Source organism: Plodia interpunctella, chromosome Z (assembly GCF_027563975.2).
Source record: "Plodia interpunctella isolate USDA-ARS_2022_Savannah chromosome Z, ilPloInte3.2, whole genome shotgun sequence".
NCBI lineage: Eukaryota > Metazoa > Arthropoda > Insecta > Lepidoptera > Pyralidae > Plodia > Plodia interpunctella.
In genome coordinates, this window is record NC_071324.2 from 9,164,372 (window position 1) to 9,183,502 (window position 19,131).

General features: G+C 35.6%; 1 protein-coding gene across 4 annotated transcripts in view; it reads left to right on the forward strand.

Annotated features, from left to right (window-relative positions):
* Window positions 1-18,052, forward strand: part of sowah (sosondowah) — a 41,793-nt gene extending 23,741 nt beyond the window's left edge. Inside the window, exons 5-6 of one of the 4 annotated variants that reach the window (XR_008406246.1) lie at window positions 10,864-14,500; window positions 16,559-16,648. Coding sequence is in view for 3 of the 4 variants with exons in the window: in XM_053768194.2 (XP_053624169.1) it covers window positions 16,559-16,648; window positions 17,264-17,326 (153 nt within the window). In the remaining variant the exon portion in view is untranslated. Of the gene's footprint in view, window positions 1-4,247; window positions 4,308-10,863; window positions 14,501-16,558; window positions 16,649-17,263; window positions 17,772-17,836 lie in introns of those variants that run through there. The other 3 variants (XM_053768195.1, XM_053768194.2, XM_053768196.1) reach the window with 3 other exon arrangements.
* The last annotated feature ends 1,079 nt before the right edge of the window (window positions 18,053-19,131 follow it).

Consider the following 19,131-nt stretch of genomic DNA (forward strand, 5'->3'; position numbering starts at 1 on the left):
CTTGCGCAGTCCATCACGATTGTCGTCAAGCGGCCGATCCACGATTTGTTTTCGAAAGATCTTAACCGTGTTTTGGTTATTCCTGTACAATTGAAGCTTTTAAATTTAGTGTCACCGCAGCTCCTCGGAGACGGTCTAAACATTTGTCTCGGAATATTTATTGCCGCGACTCGTGGAGTATATCATTCGGTGTATATTCTGGCAATCGATCAGCGGGTAGGCTGAATTGATTATTTATTCAGGCTTAGTTAAATCTTTGGGAGCATATATTTGTAGATATTTGTAGAGCCGACTAAAGTGACAGGAAGTGGTTATAATGCCGTTTAAAATGTTAAGTGATTTTCGACAGTCGTTAGCTCTTCTGGCAAATTCCTGTGGGATTATCTAATGTTGTTTATGTTTGGATGAAATTTATAGGTTACATGATGAAATGATATTATGGCAGTTTTTTAATTGGATATAAGTTTGACAAAGTTTATTTCAAACAATGCTTCCTTGACCAAAATAGCCGGTTGGTCATAGCTGACTTAAATGCCTCTAGACGGTTTGCATTATCTTCGTGGAAGTGTTCGCACATGTCCGGCAAAGGGTTGTGTTGCATCTATTCATAGTACATGATTTATCCACAAGGCATGTATGTATGACCATAAAGGCTAACGGCATACATATTTATTTCTATATTTAAAGCATAAAAATATACTTTATTACCGACTGATTGCCATGGTAATCGATTTCGCACCACCTGCATTCTGGATATCGAAGGGAATCAATAAATAAACTTATGCTAAAGGTCAAAGCAAGAGAAGGATATTAATTAAGTATGTACCTGTCTTGTGAGCTGTTACTCATGTAATAATGTCTACACTCAATTTGCGTGTAGTATTATAACGAAGCCGACAATGACACCAGGTCCTCTGGTGGTAAACTATAACATTGGTGGTGAATTCAGTCCCAGAATAGAGTAAAAGCATATTTCGAAAATTACGTAAACTTCCTTAACAAAATAACTCTGTCTTGCGAGATTTAAAAAAGTGCAGATATCTCAATGTTTCAATTGTTACCGTTTCCTTTATTAGTAAACAATGCAACACAAATCCTAACAATAGCCACTTGAGTTTGTATGGGAAGTGTACTAGACTCGGAGTCATACAAAGCAGACTTTACATCCGAAATTCTAACGGCCCCTTTATACGCACTTCAAAATATGTGCGTGTTTAACTATAGTCGTTGATTATCGATCGAACGCAGTGATTGTCGATAACTATATAGTTATTTCTGTCTCTCTCTCTCATTTGCTGGCTACTTCCGCCGCCATAGAGTAACGGAGCCTAGCGGCCGCTTTTTTTCATTTCGTGCAATTGTCAGACAACTGGACCACGTGAACGTTGAACACTTCGTGAGTTTTCCCCTTCTGCTAGGACTTTCTCCAAATCTGTACTACTTCCTATACAGAAATAATAAATATTTATTTATTTGTTATATTTATAACACACTAGCAGCTCATTAAGCTAATGCGTGCGCGTCTTGAAGTCTGGAGAATATGCAGAATTTATTTTAACGCTCTCAATTTTGGACTAATAATCCGATATGAAAAATAATTTCTGTGGCACGACTATAACAGCATTAAAATGGAGGTATTTATATTTCTATACTATGTTAAGTATTTTATGTGTTTAAAAAAATCCTCATGTCTTTAGCTATTTCAATATCTACATTGTTCTTTTTTATTCTCAATAGGATATAATAAAACGAACCCGAGATGCAAGATTTCCTGTGTATAATATTTTTGTGGTTTTTCTTTTAAAGCAAATTTATCGACTATGTCGGAATCGAACTTCCCCATCTCTAGCGCATGACCTCCCGGGGCAAACCGGGATAACTGGGATAAGTACACGCCGCACTCCCGTGGAAATATAAAACATGTTCATTATTTTAGTACTAATTGGGAGAGGTCGTGTGTAGTAGGTGCGATCCTGTAGCCGCCCTCGGCGTACCGAACGCTCCGACAACTCATTACGGCACAATGTATCCTATATACACTGTTTCTGCATTAACCTGAATTACAAAGACGTTATGGAGTTTACGCTGTATATAGACACACAACAAAATTCGATATTTCAATAAGACACACCGATGTATCACCGTTCCAAAATGGTTTTTACTTGCTCTGTTGTTTCCAAAGTTTAAATAGTATCGTTTCTTACTCTAAAAGTTGACAAAAATCACTTGTACTTTAATGTTCTGAGTGTAGTATAATCAAATACGGTCGTCGTTGACTGTGCTCTGGAAAATATTTTTAATTTCAATTTCCTCCTTCACTTGCAGTTAGGTTCTAGGTACAGTCAACAGTAGATCAAGTTACCCTGCATGAAACACTATGGCGCGGTAATAGTGACGAGTTTACAAAGGTAGGTTGATGTGCTGTACGAATTCTACTCGTGTGAGTTTGTAATTGTATGTTATTTACACTTTTGTATCAATATAATATCAATGTTTTTCTGCCGGCAATATATGATTTACATTTATTTATTCCTATGATAGTAGAGTTAACTATTTTTATATATAAAACTAATTAGCATTCAAAATTTGTGGGACATAAGAGGTAATTTTTTGTTTTAAAAAAGGTTTGCATAAACAGATATTTACTATTAATTGAAATATTCTTGTCATTCCTTGATAATTAAAATCCTTTTAACGTAACAAAAGGGATACCAATGTACCAATCATTTACTAAATATTACGAAATAATTCAAAATTTCAACTCGGATCAGAGAAGGTCGCGAGCACAATGTAAAACCATTTTAGTGGTATTGTCCTTTTATGTTAATCTTTATTAATTTCTTCGGAATAATACTTTTCATTGGATAAAATTTAAAGGGATTTCACTTTGATGATCTCGTTGCCCCAGGCGTGTACGTTATCGTGAAACTTTTATATTCTGCTGCAGATCCACCGTTGTTTCACTGAAAAACTTTTCTTTATAAGACAAAATACAAAAGAACTTCACCGAGTACAACCCTTGCGTTAAGATTACTCTTTTAATGCAAAACTTTTAATTAATCAAAATTAAAAGGGACGGCTCTTGCCTTATTTTGAGTAATGCCTGTTTCCGTTTATTATTTTGGTGGTTCTAAAATTATTATTTACTTATAATTAAAGCTATATCTACCATTAGGTAGATATAATGATTTCTCATAAATATAGATTTCATATCAGACGCATGAGCGTCATGAGCTGAATTTGTATGATATTAAAATAATTTATTCGTACACTGTGTACCACATTATGTCACCCTGTAGAATTTATACTACACTTTAGCTTGCTTCAATTGACTATTCCCAGTTCCCACATATACCTCCATTCTGTCCTGCTCTGAAAGGCTATTTATATCTCATAAATACAACAATCGGTTACTACGCTAGAATCAATGAACCCCTTTGGGACATGTTAATCGGGGTGACAGTTATTGAAATATACCCCTTAGCAATCCTATTTCGGTTTCGGCCAAAATGGCATAGGCCAGTAAGCGACGGCGACGAGCGTAGGGCCTGTTAACGGAGCGGAGGTCGGCATCTGAGTTACGAGATTCAGTTGAGTTGAGTGGCTTGCCGTGGCGAAGCGCCGCGGGACGCAAAGCCAAACCAATTCAATGTAACAGGAAATATATTAAATGAAATTAGATTTTCACATGGATATTTGAATTATTTTCTTGAGGAAAATTTTGGCTAAGTACACATTCACGACAATTACATCTCGTTTTAACAATAAAGACATGGCAGACATTTTGATCGCATGCGAATCTAGATGTCATGTAAAATGTTATGGGTACTCAAAGCAACAGAAAGTATTACCGCTGCGTCATTTAGGCTTAGTCCCGGCTACTACATACCTTACCTAACGACACGCTTAATCACTAATAGGCATCTGCGATGAAGTGTGGCTCCAGTGTAATTACTTCGTGTGTTGATTTAAGCTTTATCACGTTGAGCGGAGAAGGCTCGGCCGGCCCCGGACTGTATATTGAATTTATTCCTCCAGAGATACTTTATACAATTACTGGTCGACTTGCCGCCACGGGAACCTATTAAAATATTGGAGATAAGATCGAATTTTTAGTGCGGACGAGGTGGGCAGGGCCTTATAAACGAGACTCGAGCAGAATAAAGATTACACAGAAATGACACAATTAAATAAAACGTTTTAAGGAATATTGAAATACCATATAAAATCCGTATTTCACATTGCAGCAATTCAGGAGGTCACATGTCAGGAGCACCTGGAGTTGTCCGTGAGTAATGGAGTTGTCAGTGACTGCCATATATGTATGACTCTTGACTGAAGTGCACTACATGGTTTCCGTATATCGCGTATTTCTGATAAAACTATGATTTGTTGTGTTGTGATATACTGTTTCTGCTAATATAGTGTTCATATGGATATTTTTAACAAGGCTTTTATAAAAGTCACCAAGTTAGTAACTGTTTGTGAATACAGTATACCTATTTGGTTTTTTCCTACCAGACCCAATGAACTCAAAAGAAATGTGTAAATTTGTAGATTCTAGACTAAGTTTAAGTATGCTAAGCACATAGCGCGAAGAAGAATAAAAATCCGCGCAGTTTTTTGGTTTATCGCGAACAAACAGACAGACGCAGCAGAGGACTTTGTCTGTTAACAATATGTAAAGATAAAGATATCCATACTTTCTCTATTTTGTGATCGAGCGCCGGGCAGCGGCTACCTCCACCTCCTGCTCGCTTATAGCTTTTGTACGTACAATTGTTTCTAATTATGAATTGATCAAACATTCAATTCGTTTGCCTTTATTTGTAATTTGTTATTTAATTGGCTTCTGATTATGAAGTGGTTCGAGGGGTTTAGTAGCATGCTTGTTAGCCTCGTCAGTTTGTGTGCTCTTTTGTGTTTATTTATACGATGTTTGCTTTTTGGATGGATTAAAAACAGAACTTTGTCTTAAATTTTTGTCAGTATTTCTTCAGTACTCTTTAGCCCAAGTAAAATTGATATGTTCGTTGGTTGTTCCTACCAAAATGCTTAACTAAATACAATGACCTAATTATTCATAAGGAAATCAAATTACAAATATCCACTTGTAATCGATGTCTAACAACAACAAAACTGATCACTACTAAGGTACTAAATGATTGGGAGCCGACGCCGAGAGAGGTCGCCCTAGGGTCCATCCGCGTAATATACGACAGCGGCTGCATATAGTTTTAAATTAGAATCTGCATAGCGACCTAACAAGGACCTAACCTCTATTTGTTTAACGGAAAGCAAAGATATCGGCTATCGAAAATCCTCGTCGTGGTTTTATTTGTGCATCATCCGTTAGGGAGATATACGCGCGCCGGTGCAGACGGGTTAAATAGCACAATCAATTCGCCAAATAGAAACAGTCGAGGATAGCGAACCTGAACAGCTTCCATTACAAATACCTAATTAAGAATCACTCCCAAATTTCCTTTTATAATAACAATGCCCATTTTTCGCCCACATTATTTATATCGTCAAAATATTTACTTCCTACTTTTTTCCTACTTCGACGTTGCGCGGGGGTGGTCGTGTGAGTTTTAATAAGATTAATGATGTTGCCGTCATCGCAAATTAAAGTTCTCTTCAAGATTTTAATAACGCCTTTGTCATGCGAAAGTTTCGAATTTATGTAAATTGCTAAGTTTGAGGCATTACTTAGGTAGGTTATTCTCAATAGAATCGACCGCGTTGACTGTTATAATTTAATGTCCGCTGAAAAATTGTTTGTTTACGACTCCGATTGCGTGTAATATGTTAACTTTCAATTAAAGATCCCTTCGCTACCGCCACTGAATTGGTCCAATGAACAGGTCGCTTTGCATAAATGCCCGCCAGCTGTTTACAATAATCGATGATATGTTTTTACGAGTTACATTTTCAATTTATTGATATTCATTCTTGGACGGACAATTTATTTGTATCGATAATGTTTCAAAGACTTCTGTTTATTTTTACCGTAGCCTGATGACGGCTTTACGATGGCTCCACTGGGCGAAATGATATATCGGCGTGGCTAATTACGAGTTCGTCATTAACCGTTTTTTAATTAACATTTAACTGGACCAGTCATTATACAGTTCCATTATATTCAACCGGATTTAGAATATGCAATTCAATTTGTTGTTTCAATTTTGATATTTTCGATTTGATATCCGTTTTTTATCGCGATAAGTGACGTTTTTTTTATGTTATAATATTAGATAAAAAAATAAGTTGTGCTTGTTGTAAGTTGTTATTGTAAGATTTAAGTTACGTTAGAGTTATAAATATTAGCTGTTGAGTGCAGTAGGTACCTCGCGTAAGAAGTGACGAGGTGAAAATTCATAGACTGCAGACAATCACACGCACGTTCCCTTTGCAGCCAGCCGTCCATACCAAAGGTTAAGTGCACTGACGTGCTAGATGTCGTGAGAGGTTCGTGTCAAAAGCCGTAGTCGAACCTCGGTGCTAAAAGAATACAATGGAATAAAATAAACATGGATAAGTGTTACTTCTTATTGTTTCCTCGGTTGGGCCCATTTTGAATGAGTCTTTTATTTGTTGGGTCCCAAAATCCTGTTCGTACGTAACCTGTGGATCATTGACTCGAGTTTAGTGGGATGCATTGTTGGCGCACTAACCGGCGGCGGCGTCGACAGCGCTCGTGGTTTCTCACATCCCGGTAAGATAAGTGCATTTGCTTGTCGCGCCGCGGCGGCCGCCTCGCTCGCAAGCCGCTCTCTCAATGACCAACACTTCTTTATTTATATACTCCCTTCTGTAATTAACGCTAGTAAAAAAAATACATCTTTTGATTTATATCATATCTTCCCTTCCTCTTGTTTTAGTTGGAATCTGATTTCTTTATCTGATCTTAATTTGTCGCGCCTTTTACATTTGATTATATTATATTTATCTTGGGCTTTTTTGCTCCACTTCCGATTTTATGTGGATCTGATGCTGAAAGCATTTGGAGTTCAATTACGAAGTCGAAGGCGAATTTCAGCGACAGTTCGTAGGCCTATTTCTGTTTTAACAAATCGCCAATTATCATGTCACCATAAGAATTCAGATGTTTTAATATTTCGATTTGCAATTTTTACATTAAATTAACCAGTCTTCATTTTAAGTTACATATCAGAAACGACAAGTGAGTAAATATCGCCGCTTTTCTTCATTGAGCCATATAAATCTACTTCGTTGTGTTTCGGCCGTATTTATTTAAGTACCAGTATACCTGCGAAAAAATCTCGGTTGCGTTGTTTATCTCCGCGGATGCAGTTTACCGTATCCCAATAAATTCGATTCCCTTGCGTTTATGCCTTTTTCGGAAATTGTTTTTGTTTTATACAAATACTTCAACGTTTGTCCCAATAGCTTTTGCTAACTATACTATTATGTGTGGTTTAATCAATCTTAGATGTTTTTGTAATTTGATCAGTATATTATAAGATATGCAGTGTGACTTATCAAAATGTTTCACACTTGGTAATATACAAAAGAAGCATGAGTGCATGAGGCTAAAAAACTGCAACCAAAATAGCAATCAACAATAACTGATCAATAATGCGCTACTGTTCGATGCAGCATAATTGCGCAAATCAACGTGCGACAGCGGACCGCTCCAGGCGAAATTTCGGCAATACATTTGGTACATTTGATCGCGTGTGTGTATTCACTACACCCGCAGGACGTCGCGTTAATAGAGCGTTGTGTCTCCTCGTTTTGTTCCAACGTTCACTGACTCTGTTATTTCGGAGCGGGTAATAAATTGCGTGATGACAGGTGTCAGCTGCTCCGCCGCCTCTGCACTCTTGCGTCGATGTCTCATTCCTAACGTTCTACTCCTAAATTCTCTTATTTTATCAACGCTCCGTTCAATTTTCGTAGCGTTCCTTCCAATTTCTATTTGTTTCCTTTCCAATCATCGTGTTAGTTTTGCTAATCCGAATCGCACTTTATTTACATACTTGAAGATAATTCTTTTTTTTTACCAAGTGAAATATTGGTCGTTTCGAATTGGTCATTTGTCTAGCGTAATGTATGCGGCGAATAATTTTGATTTTTATCAGCTCATCATGAATATTTTTATGATTGTTGTATTATCTTGTATCAAATAAGAATGGAGGTTTTGAACTTATTCACGGTTATAAATAACCTAGCACTCGTAATTTAAATATAAAGGTTTCGTGGAACCCCAAAGCAGTGTTAAAATTTTTCTGCGGTTTACTCTTCAAAAGGCAGAGATACTAAAAATAAAAATACGTAGCTGGACTAAGAAACTGTATTAACTGGGAAACCTATTCTCGACATACCAATGATTGATCCTGCAATAAGAAACTTGAAATAAATAAAGCTTGAGCTATCGAGAAGAATTTAAAAATGGCTGATGTTAAAAAATAATTAGTAAATTTCTCGTTGACATCATCAATACGCCCCACACGAATTTAATGCTGGAAAAAGAGAAATGGGATCATATTTGTCTCTTTGATTTATGAGCTAGTTTCAGCGTAACTGATGCAGAAAGGGACGACGATAGCTGGTATCGTGTTCTCCGCTGCGTTTTAGCTCTTAATAACTGTCTACGAGCGTTCGCGTCTCCTTGCAATGATTTGGATAATAAATTACTGCTTATTTTAGTATTCTCATTCACGTATATCCTCAGACGTATCAAACGCAACATTTCTCTTCGAGTGATCGCTTTACTGCTCTTCTGATTGATTGTGTCGAGGAAATGCCACGTTATTTGGCTTTCTATCTTTTTTCTATCTAGTGTTATTAAACTTAGATTGAATGTTAATCTGATAAGTTCAACCTATTCTTGAATCGTTTAAATATTAGACTGCTAAGCTGATAAAAGAGAAAGTTTATACGACGTGATTTTTGTTCTTCTTTCATGACATGCCAATCATATCGAACGTCAAATCGAATTTAAAGCCTCTCACTGCGAAAAATTTCGACGTTCACATTTGAATTTCAAGCTCGCCCCATGCTTTAATTGTAATCTTAATAAACAACAGCAAATACTAAATCTAACTACAACAGTTTATTAAATAAAGGAGCATTATAGCGCAAGCTATCGGCGCCATTAAACCCGTCTTTGTACACGCACGGCCAGCACTGCCCTTATGGGATATTAAAGTTATTACGAAAAGTAAAATTGGCCAAGCGACCGCTGAGGAAGCCCTACACCTATTAGTGGTATTACACATTTCATATATTACGATCCGACGTCGATCGACGATTATGGGTGTATTAAAATGCCGTCCATACGTCTCCGATCCCTGGGAAGATGCTGGGCGCACTTTTATCTACGTTTTTTACAGTTTAGTTGGTAATTCGGTGATCACGGGCACAAAATCTTGAGCACAGATATGCCAATGATCATGTCATGTAATTTAGACAATCGTAGTCGTGTAATATATAAATCTGTGATCGTAGTCGTCCTACGGCTTTGTTCATCTAAACTTTTTTAAATATGTAAATATAATAAATATAAAATGTTATGTAATTAAGTTTTTTTTTGTAATGGAGACACTCAAATATTTTTTCACCCATTTAACTAATATTTGTATATAATGGGTATGTACAATGTTCAAAAAATTACGAAAAATAATTTGAGGGAAGGTAGTATATATATTTGGGCTCCAAAACTAGTTTTATTCACTAAAATATCGGCTTATTAATACATATCTTCTTTATTCTTCAAAGTATCGAAAATAATCATAATAATTCATTTCTTCTTTAAACATGAAAAAGAAGGACAAATATACAACAAATATTTAATATTAAGAACGCATTTCTGTCGCTTATTTTCCTGTTCCATTTCTGTACTCTTAATTATGTATGCAGCGTCCGAACATTATGGGAAGTGATTCAAAAGTTAATGGTGTTTTTAGTTTCGCGCGGTCCGTGGGATCCTCATAATTGACACAATTACGTTGCTTAGCTGATTTTCATTATATCTGTAACTAGCGCCCCTTCCAAACTTCACACGGTTGTAATGCCTGAAACATTTGCCAAGTATCGTGTGAATGACAATGGAGAAAACATCAAAATACGCGTTTTGATTACGAGTACGAGATTTGGTAATACGAGTATGATTAGTCCCCACCAGTAGTTTATTGAATTAATATTGTACTGTTTCAAGCCTATTTGAAGAAGGGTCATTGGGAGAGACTTTTGCCCATAATTGGGACGGATTAAGTATTTTATTTAGTAGAGTAATTCTAATTTCTATAAAATGAAGATACATACATTATGTTAGCTACCTAACTATTAACTTAATATAGACATAATCTGAAGTAAAATTTAATTCAGTTTCAATTTACCACTTAAAATAAAACACCTTGTAGATGAACCTTAAATGCTTAATAACTGCCCGTTTTATCACGTAAGCTACTACTGGATATTAAAGAATACTTACATGCAGTTTATCGGAAATTTTCTCATAATGCTAGCCTATTCGGAATTTCGCGGCAGCGGAGATTTAATTCCCTGTTATAACATATACGATGCAGCAAACACGAAGTAAGGGCCTCGCTCCATTGCTCTGTCGTCATACGTTTTGAGATGAAAGTGCATTGCATAGACGTACGTCGAAATTCCATACGACGGATCAACGTTTCTACGTTGATCCGTCGACGGACGTCAAAACAACAAAGCAATCGAGCTGTGTTTTTCTGCCCACGCCACTCTCTCCGATGTGATGCAAAAAATCACATTTTTTGCTGAAATGAAATCGATTAAGCTTTGATTAGCGATCGTGTAATATAATGCAATCACTCATAATTTAGCGTGTATTAATTTTCGTTTTTCTTGTTTCAGGATTCATTTACGGTAAGATCCGGTGGTATAGGTAGAGGTATTATAACAATTGTAATAATATAATATTAATGCAATCTGTCATTGGATGTTGGACCGTAATAGGATTTAAATATGAATGTGGCACCTTTTGTTGAATTTGTTGAAGTTGAATGGTGAAACAAAATTGAGATATCCTCTATTTTCATTATTTTGCCTACAAAAAATTCTGCAATCAACGAATTGGAAAGGTTTATTTTTAAATATTTTCAAAAATATTTTAAGTAAATATATATGCCATATTAGTCCATGTAGTTATGTATTCCAAGCGCGTAAGCTCAAGTTGGTTCTAACTACACATAGAGTGATTAATTTTGACAACTTATTTTTCTAGCAATGTTTTTCTATAATATAATTCCTTATAACGGCTCTCTTGCTCTCTATCATAGCTTCTTTATCAAAAACATTAACTTCACCATTATGTTTTCCGGTACCACGTCGCTGCGGGGGGCTACAGGGTGTAAGTATAATTCTTATTTATTATACCTTACTGTTTAACCGAAAGTCGATTTTTGGCCGAAGACAAAGCTGTGTCTGCTGTCTGAGTATTAAAAATCTCTAAAAAAACTCACTTCAAGTTTGGCCAAATAAGTACCTAACTATATTTTGAACTACATAACGGTACGCAATAAAAATTGAATCTACAAAATAAAATATTAGTTCTATTTTGCCGCTGACTGCTAATACCTTCGTTGAGTAGTGACCAATTTTGGTTAGTTATTGGGCCGAAATCCGAACTATGCGGTTGGACACAAATGTATATATTAGTTATGTATAGGGCTTGGAAACAGTAGATTTTGATATAAGGAAAACGCAAATAAGTGCTTTATATAAAAAGCGGAAATTAAAAAAATCAACCGTTGGCCTAAAATAGACAGCGTTTGGCAGAGGGGCTTTTAGTTTGCAATTATTATATTATTTGGATAATAATATAATAATTGCAAACTAAAAGCCAACAAGGAATCAACGTTCAGACGGTCAGACATACATAGGTTCTGTACATATTAACGAAGCGGTGTTATGGCGACGCCCGCCTGTGAGCAGAAAGGTACCAGGTTCGGATCTTATTCGTGCCACATGGGTTTGTATACCATTCTGACATGTATAGTAATTTTCATCGACCACTACTTGCTTCCGGTGAAAGGAAACAAAACAAGGATGAGGAATCCTGCATTCTGGTTGTGTCAACTTGTGTGTGAAATGAGAATGCAATGGTAAACCACTCCAATAATAGTGCCAAGAAAGTCGTCATTGTGTGTTTCATTCCATTTAATAAGTACGACCCTCATTTAGCAGGAATACGTCTATAAAGAAGAAGAGACGTTTCGTAGTTGATATGTGTAATAATTACTTTGATTTTCATAGTATTTGTAAAATAGACAAAGTTATATAGTTTCGGGTACTTTATCTCGCTCGAACCAGTTCTTTCTGTACTTTGGAGTATTACATATAACTTAATCAAGTGACTAAGATCAAGACAGTAGCAATTTGCACGCATTAGTACGTTCATCGCCATAGCTGTCAGTCTATGCATAATGACATATACTCTGTGACAAGACGATAATTAGCCGGGCTGAAGACGCATCGTTCTGGTGATCCTAATTGACATACATGCAAACGCAATCAATATGAGTTGCTAGCGGATATTGCTAGCAAGAGGACAACCCATAAGCTCCACTTGGAATATATCACTCGGCTAAACAATAGGCCTCATTTACACAGTAGAATTTATAAGAAAATTGAAAACATAAATACTAAATAAATCAATGACATGTAATTATTATCAAATCTCTAGGAAACGAAGAAGCTAAGATGCCACAAAAACAGTCTTAGAGCGCACAACTTGGTTTTTGATACTCTACTTTTCTTCTTTGTCGTCTGGCCAAAACGAGAACTTCTGAATTTAGTCTTTTCAATGTACTTGTCTTGGTGAACAGTCTTATCAGTCCTTAAATTTTTCCTATATGGAAGTAGAATATATTATAGTAATAAATTTTATTATTACCATTCTATGACGAATCTCAACCAAATAATCTCAATTGAAAGATAACTCATCGATTGGATGTATAAAAAATAGTATCCAGGATGGCAATAGCAATAAGATCAATTTGCTTTTGTTAAAGTGCGATCGATCTATGTGGCTTTAGTCACACCGCAGCGTAACCAGTAACTATTTCAGTAGAAATGAATTAAAGAAATTAAAATAGTTCGAAGTTTCAAGAAAATAAATCAAGAATATTATGATAATAGCTTAGGATTTATTGTTCTGTAAAATGTTAATTAATTACATGATGTTTACAAGAAATGATCCAATCTTTATCGATATTTCTATTATGTATTAATGGCATTTAATTTTATCTTCAAAATGTTTAGATATGTGCACAACTAAATTGCGTGCGATTTTGATCACCTTAAATTACATTCAGTAACCAAATTGCCAGTAAAATACTTAAAATGCTAGCTCATCAAATTCTCTGCTTGCCTTATTTATTTTTGAAAATTGATATAATAATGTTGTATGTGTTCTTAGCATACAATGTAGGTATACCTTTTTTAATTTCTATATCAGATTAAAGATATTGAATGCTTCGATGTTATTGCTGTCAAGCAAGTGTGAGCCGTTGGTCACAAAACACGAATACGCTTTTGAAACGGCTAAATAAAATCGTCTATAACAATTTACACTTTAAAGTGGACGGAAGTCAAATAATTTTATAGCCTCTAAAACGGTAGATGATTTCAAAACTATTTTACCTCTCCTAGTTGACATCCAAGATTCTTTTTAATTTAATACGGAAATTATGTCCATTTCCGACGATGAAAACACTCAAATTAAAATTAGTTTTGCACGCATTTATACTGGTAAACAATTACCTACCATATTTCGGTTTGTCATTAATTTATACACTTTGAAATGAATACAAAAACTTAACTGATGCAAGTTTTTCGAAAGCCTATGATAACCCCATTCGAACAGTGCATTGTTTAAAAATATCAGAGGCAGATTAACAAGTTAATCAAAATATCTTCATAAGAACATGGGAAGGATGATATACGTAGGAAATAGCGGACGTCTTTCGGATGCATAAAATTCTTGTAAGCGATAACGACTCACCCAGAAGATTTATTTTCAGGCAAATTATAAAGCCACTCTGTGCGCGCATAATCCCGCCTCGAATTTATTAGCTAAACCCACAATAAATTAGTAAATTCGGCCGTCGGTTGACCCGGAAACGCTTTAATGAGCCCTTTTTTGTTTAAAGGGACATTTTTGTGCAGGATGTCCAAAACTAGCGTATTAATGGCCGGCCGTGTCCGTCCATGTGTGTGTAAAGTCACTTGTAATACATGGACAAAGCAAATTTAAACATAACTATCAACACAATGTAGTAAATTAAACAAAAAAAATCACAAATATTTTTTTTTCTAAATCAGATAGACACCTAGGTAAAAAGTGCTTAAATCGAATTGCATAATTATTTATCGGACCCGCGCGCGGGGCTCTTTCTAATCTATGATATGATCTATGCAATTACTAATTTATTTATTTTTTATTTTCACATGGTGACCCCAATCTGCAATGGACGTGTGAAAGCAGTATGTAAGTTGATTTTTAATTTTCTATTTCATGTTACTAAAACAACAACACGTGTTGACATCTTCACACCATTTACAACCGCCATCATGCATACACATAAAAAAGAATAATAACACTAACATAGAATTAAAGACAAAAATCTGTACCGCTATGTATACCTATTCGATTGTTACAGTATAGTATATAATACTAAAATTAAAAAAGTACAGTTCGTGAATTATACTGAAAACGATAGATATCAACCGACACCGTCCAAAACCCGCTGAAAATATACAATCGAATTTCATTACCCATTGAACATGGGCAATAAAATTGAACAGAATGGCTGTTGGGAAAGCCCACCAATCGATGTAAACCACGGACTATCCCTACACGTATACGTACGTGGAAAATCGTACCCAAAGCGCTCGGCAAATTAACAGTCCCTCCCAGTGGGCCAATATTTCTCTGAGCTCGAAGCCAGCGCCGCCTGCCACCACCCGACTGAATCAGCGGTGATCACGCCTACATCGTGTATAAACCCCCAACAAGTATTAGTTTCTGACTCCGCACTACTCCGCTCCTTATCACCTCGGATGTCGTAATGAATTTCAGGGAACAATTGCTTTTGATCTTGCGCTTCGTGCGGAAAAGATCGCAGGCGCTGGGGATAAGGCCCCGGTAACATTCAATACATTATTCAAATTAAGTCCAATTCAAATCTACGTATTGCAACGATTGTAATCTTAAATCCAGTTTAGTGATCGCGTTTAGATAGCGAGCTTGAATAGCAGACTCAGCCTTTGGTCCTGTACCTGCTCATCCTTAGGAACTTGAATGCAAAGTATCGCGTTTAAGTTAATGAGTTTCACATTAATGTTACTTAATGTGGTTAGAGGCTCAATATGAAATGAGGCTCCCACTAATAGCCGAGGAACAAGTCCCAAACTTGCCTCTGCCGAACACAATAAGTATTACTTGTATTAACTTAATCTTCTATCTAAACAACCGTTCTTTAAAATTATCCTTAGCATAACGTTTTAAAAATTAAAATGACCACCGATGATAGCAAGTTAATTCATATAACTATGCTAATAACACCTACCATCAACAAAATATAATCTTTAATCTGAATGCAAATCAAGCTAATGCGTTCCGATTATAAAGAGCTATAATTTGGACATTATATTGTCCATCAAAGTGTTTTACATAGGTATATAAAACCGGCAATCAAGTAATTTGTTCGCCGACCTACTAAACAGTTTCGTGATCCTATGCCGTTTTAGGATTTGAATATTTGGTCCTAATCATTTTGGATGCGTCCAAATTGCACATTTCATTATTCTTACCCTATTTTGACAGCTTGGTTTGTATTTTTTTTATAGTATTTTAAAGATTCCGTGTCGATTTTCAATGATTCCAAAAACGTTGGATTTCGATAAATGTTTGAATTTGGTTTTAATCTAATGAAGCCTGAAGAAATTATGTACCTACATAATATATGCCTACTTATTTTTTCTTATTAATGTAGATACAGACTTATTTAATATGCTGGTAAATAAGTTTTACAACTAGTAGTGATTATTATTATAATGTGTTTTTTTTTTCAAATCCTCTTATTAAATATTCTAGGAGACCATCCAAGCGCTTTGAAAATCGCATGATTTTGCTACGTTCAAGTTTCAATGAATTAATTTATAGCTTCATCGACATCACTGATCAGTCGATCAGCTGTTGATTGGAATGATTAAGGTGGCATTACAGAAGAGTTCCATTCAGGGAATTGGATCAAAACTTAAAAATTTTAAGCTTAAAAGTATTTCAGAACTAGAAAGTGTCACCTATACTCTATCTTTATATGTAACTAGCTGCGCCCCGGGGCTTCGCTCTCGTGAGAATTTTGGGATCAAAAGTACCCCATGTGTTATTCCGGGTTATATTTAATCCAGTCCAGATTTTGCGTGAAAGAGTAAAAAACACAAACACATACACCTCACAAACTTTAGCATTTAGTAGAAGTAATACTTGCTCCTTAAAAAGGGGTCTATCGTAAGTGTGACAAAATCCTGCACTGTATTTCAGACGGCGATGCACTGGGCATGCAAGCGCGGCGATGAGAACCTTGTCAAATTGCTGGCTGGAGTGGCTCGGCATCTGGTCAATGAACGATCGGTGAGCTATACTTACCTATATAATGTTTGCTTGCACTGTACTATAATATAAAACAGTTAGTCTAGTGGCTGAATTTATGTAACTTTCGCCTTTAGTAATACCGTATAACTGTATGAATCTCATTGTGGTACTATATTGATATTCCACCATTTCATCAAATACAAACGAAGAAACATTCCACCCATTGATTCTCAAGTATTCACAAATCCCTCGTTAACAGTTTAATTAGGCATTACTGGAGTGATGGTCGTAAAAACTGTATTTAGGTTTGATTACGTGACGACTATTAAAACAACCGCGCTCGTCTTAACGGATACCTAGAATCTTTAATGCCAAATTAAACTCTCTTTTATATTGCCACTTTGTGTTTAAGTGTTTCTGAGACACAAAGACACTAGTAGATTTTTATATAGCAGTAACTATAACGTTTTTTTTTTACTTGCATTAAATACTACAATCTAGCTCCGTCCCGGGGCTTCGTTTCCGTGGGAAAATTTAAATATTGAAATAAAATAAATACTTTACCAATACCACGGATGTACCCTATTACTTCAGGAATAATGCAACTTCCTCTGGAGAAAGATTTGTATAAATTGGATTATTACTTTCATACAGGCAAAGACGCATGTGGTCCCACCAGACAGACAGCCAGACACGATGGCTTTTGTTTTAGCCTAGTGTCTTTTGCCACAATACCCTGTAATTACCTGCTTCTCTCACCCTTCACTCCTAATGTATGTGCAAATGTTTTCTAGAAGTGTATTTAGTGTAGATAAGAATATTTTTTATTGGCTCAGGCTTAGCATCGTCTTTCATTTCATTTTTAACTTTCATGTTTGTTCATTTTGAAGCACCTGAACTGATGACCCTTTTAAAATGTAATAGGTGATGACACCCAGCGTTCATCCATCATCCATCATCCATTATTTATGATTATAGATATTGTTTAAGAAAAATCTGCCCTTTGGTTTACCGAAAGTTAATTTGCCACTCCGTTGTTTATGCATATTCTTGATGACGAAATGACGATTATGGCAAATCGATTCTAACCCATCCGATTTTTATAATCGTTTTTTAACATTTCAATATTCCTAAAGTATTTTTATTTGTTCCTTATGGTTTTGAGTTATTTTACTGTATCGTTAAAAAGGCATTATTCTTTTCATGTGGCGATTCGTTTGGCGATAGAATGGGGTAAGTTTTTATTGTCCCTTACTTAATCAGATTTTGTAAAAAGTAGAGACCGAGTGTTATAATAATTACATAATAATAATCATCAAATTATTATGTATGACTTGACATTTAGATACCATAAAAGTTATCTCTATCTCTGTCATCTTCACTTGGAATTGAGAGAGATGCATGAGTGATGCTTTCTGGGCGTTGACGCCGTGAAGCCCAGGGTCAGGGAAAAAAAATAAAAATCTATATCAGTGTTAATTGAAAGATAGAAAAATAATGTAAATTACCTTTGAAAACAATTGATTAGTCAGACTAAATGACCATTTTCTGCGAAGCAAATAAATAATTCAGATTACACTGGAATATTTAGCAAGTCTCGAAAGTAAAATTTTGTTGTTGCTTAACATAATTTCTTTAAACATGGGTAAACTCCTATTAAAACAAAATACTATATACTTTTGACGACGAGACGTTATTGTTACGTATCATGCTGCGTCTTTACTTTTTACTTTGCTACTTGTGGATTCGGGGTAGACGGTTTAATGTCAGTTTTACTAACAATTATTTAGTTTTATTACGCAGTGCGGGCAGTAGCAATGGCATTCAGAACATTACCATCAAATCTACAGGAAAAGTTCTTAGGCTGTACTATCACTTAAAGTTAAATGGTCATTCGTTTAATTTTAAAGCCCGCTCAATTTCAGAAATGTGGTTTTGTATATATTGAGTTTTTTAAATTTGATGACCTTATAACAGTGATGATGTCACGTCATGAATTGGTAGGTAATAAAATGTTTGTTTAACATTACTAAATTCATACTTATGTATAGAAATATCACGTATGGTCCCCAGTGCCGTAAATATAGGTGTGCCAACGGTGCCCAGGCGCGGGGCGCAGATCCTGAGGGTACGCAGAAATGGCCACACACAAAGACTACAACACTACTAGCCATTTAGATCGATAAGCATATCGTTTCTAATAGAAAATATTGTCATTACATATCTCACTGTGAATAATATTGAATAAGATAATATTGAATATAGGTAACATATTAAAGAGATTTTCTTTATAAAATATATGATAAAAACATAATTCTTCTAGTTTTTAAAGTGTAATCGGTGCGTACGTATACTAGTCCTTGCCTATGATATGTATACAACAAAAAAATTAAGGGCGCAGTTGTAGAAGCACGCCCGGTTCACAAAACGCTAGTTACAGCATTGTTGATCCCGCCCTGGAATAGGACCACTCCATATCCTCCGTGGATACCGAACAAAGTGAGTAAGGGACATCAAGTCGC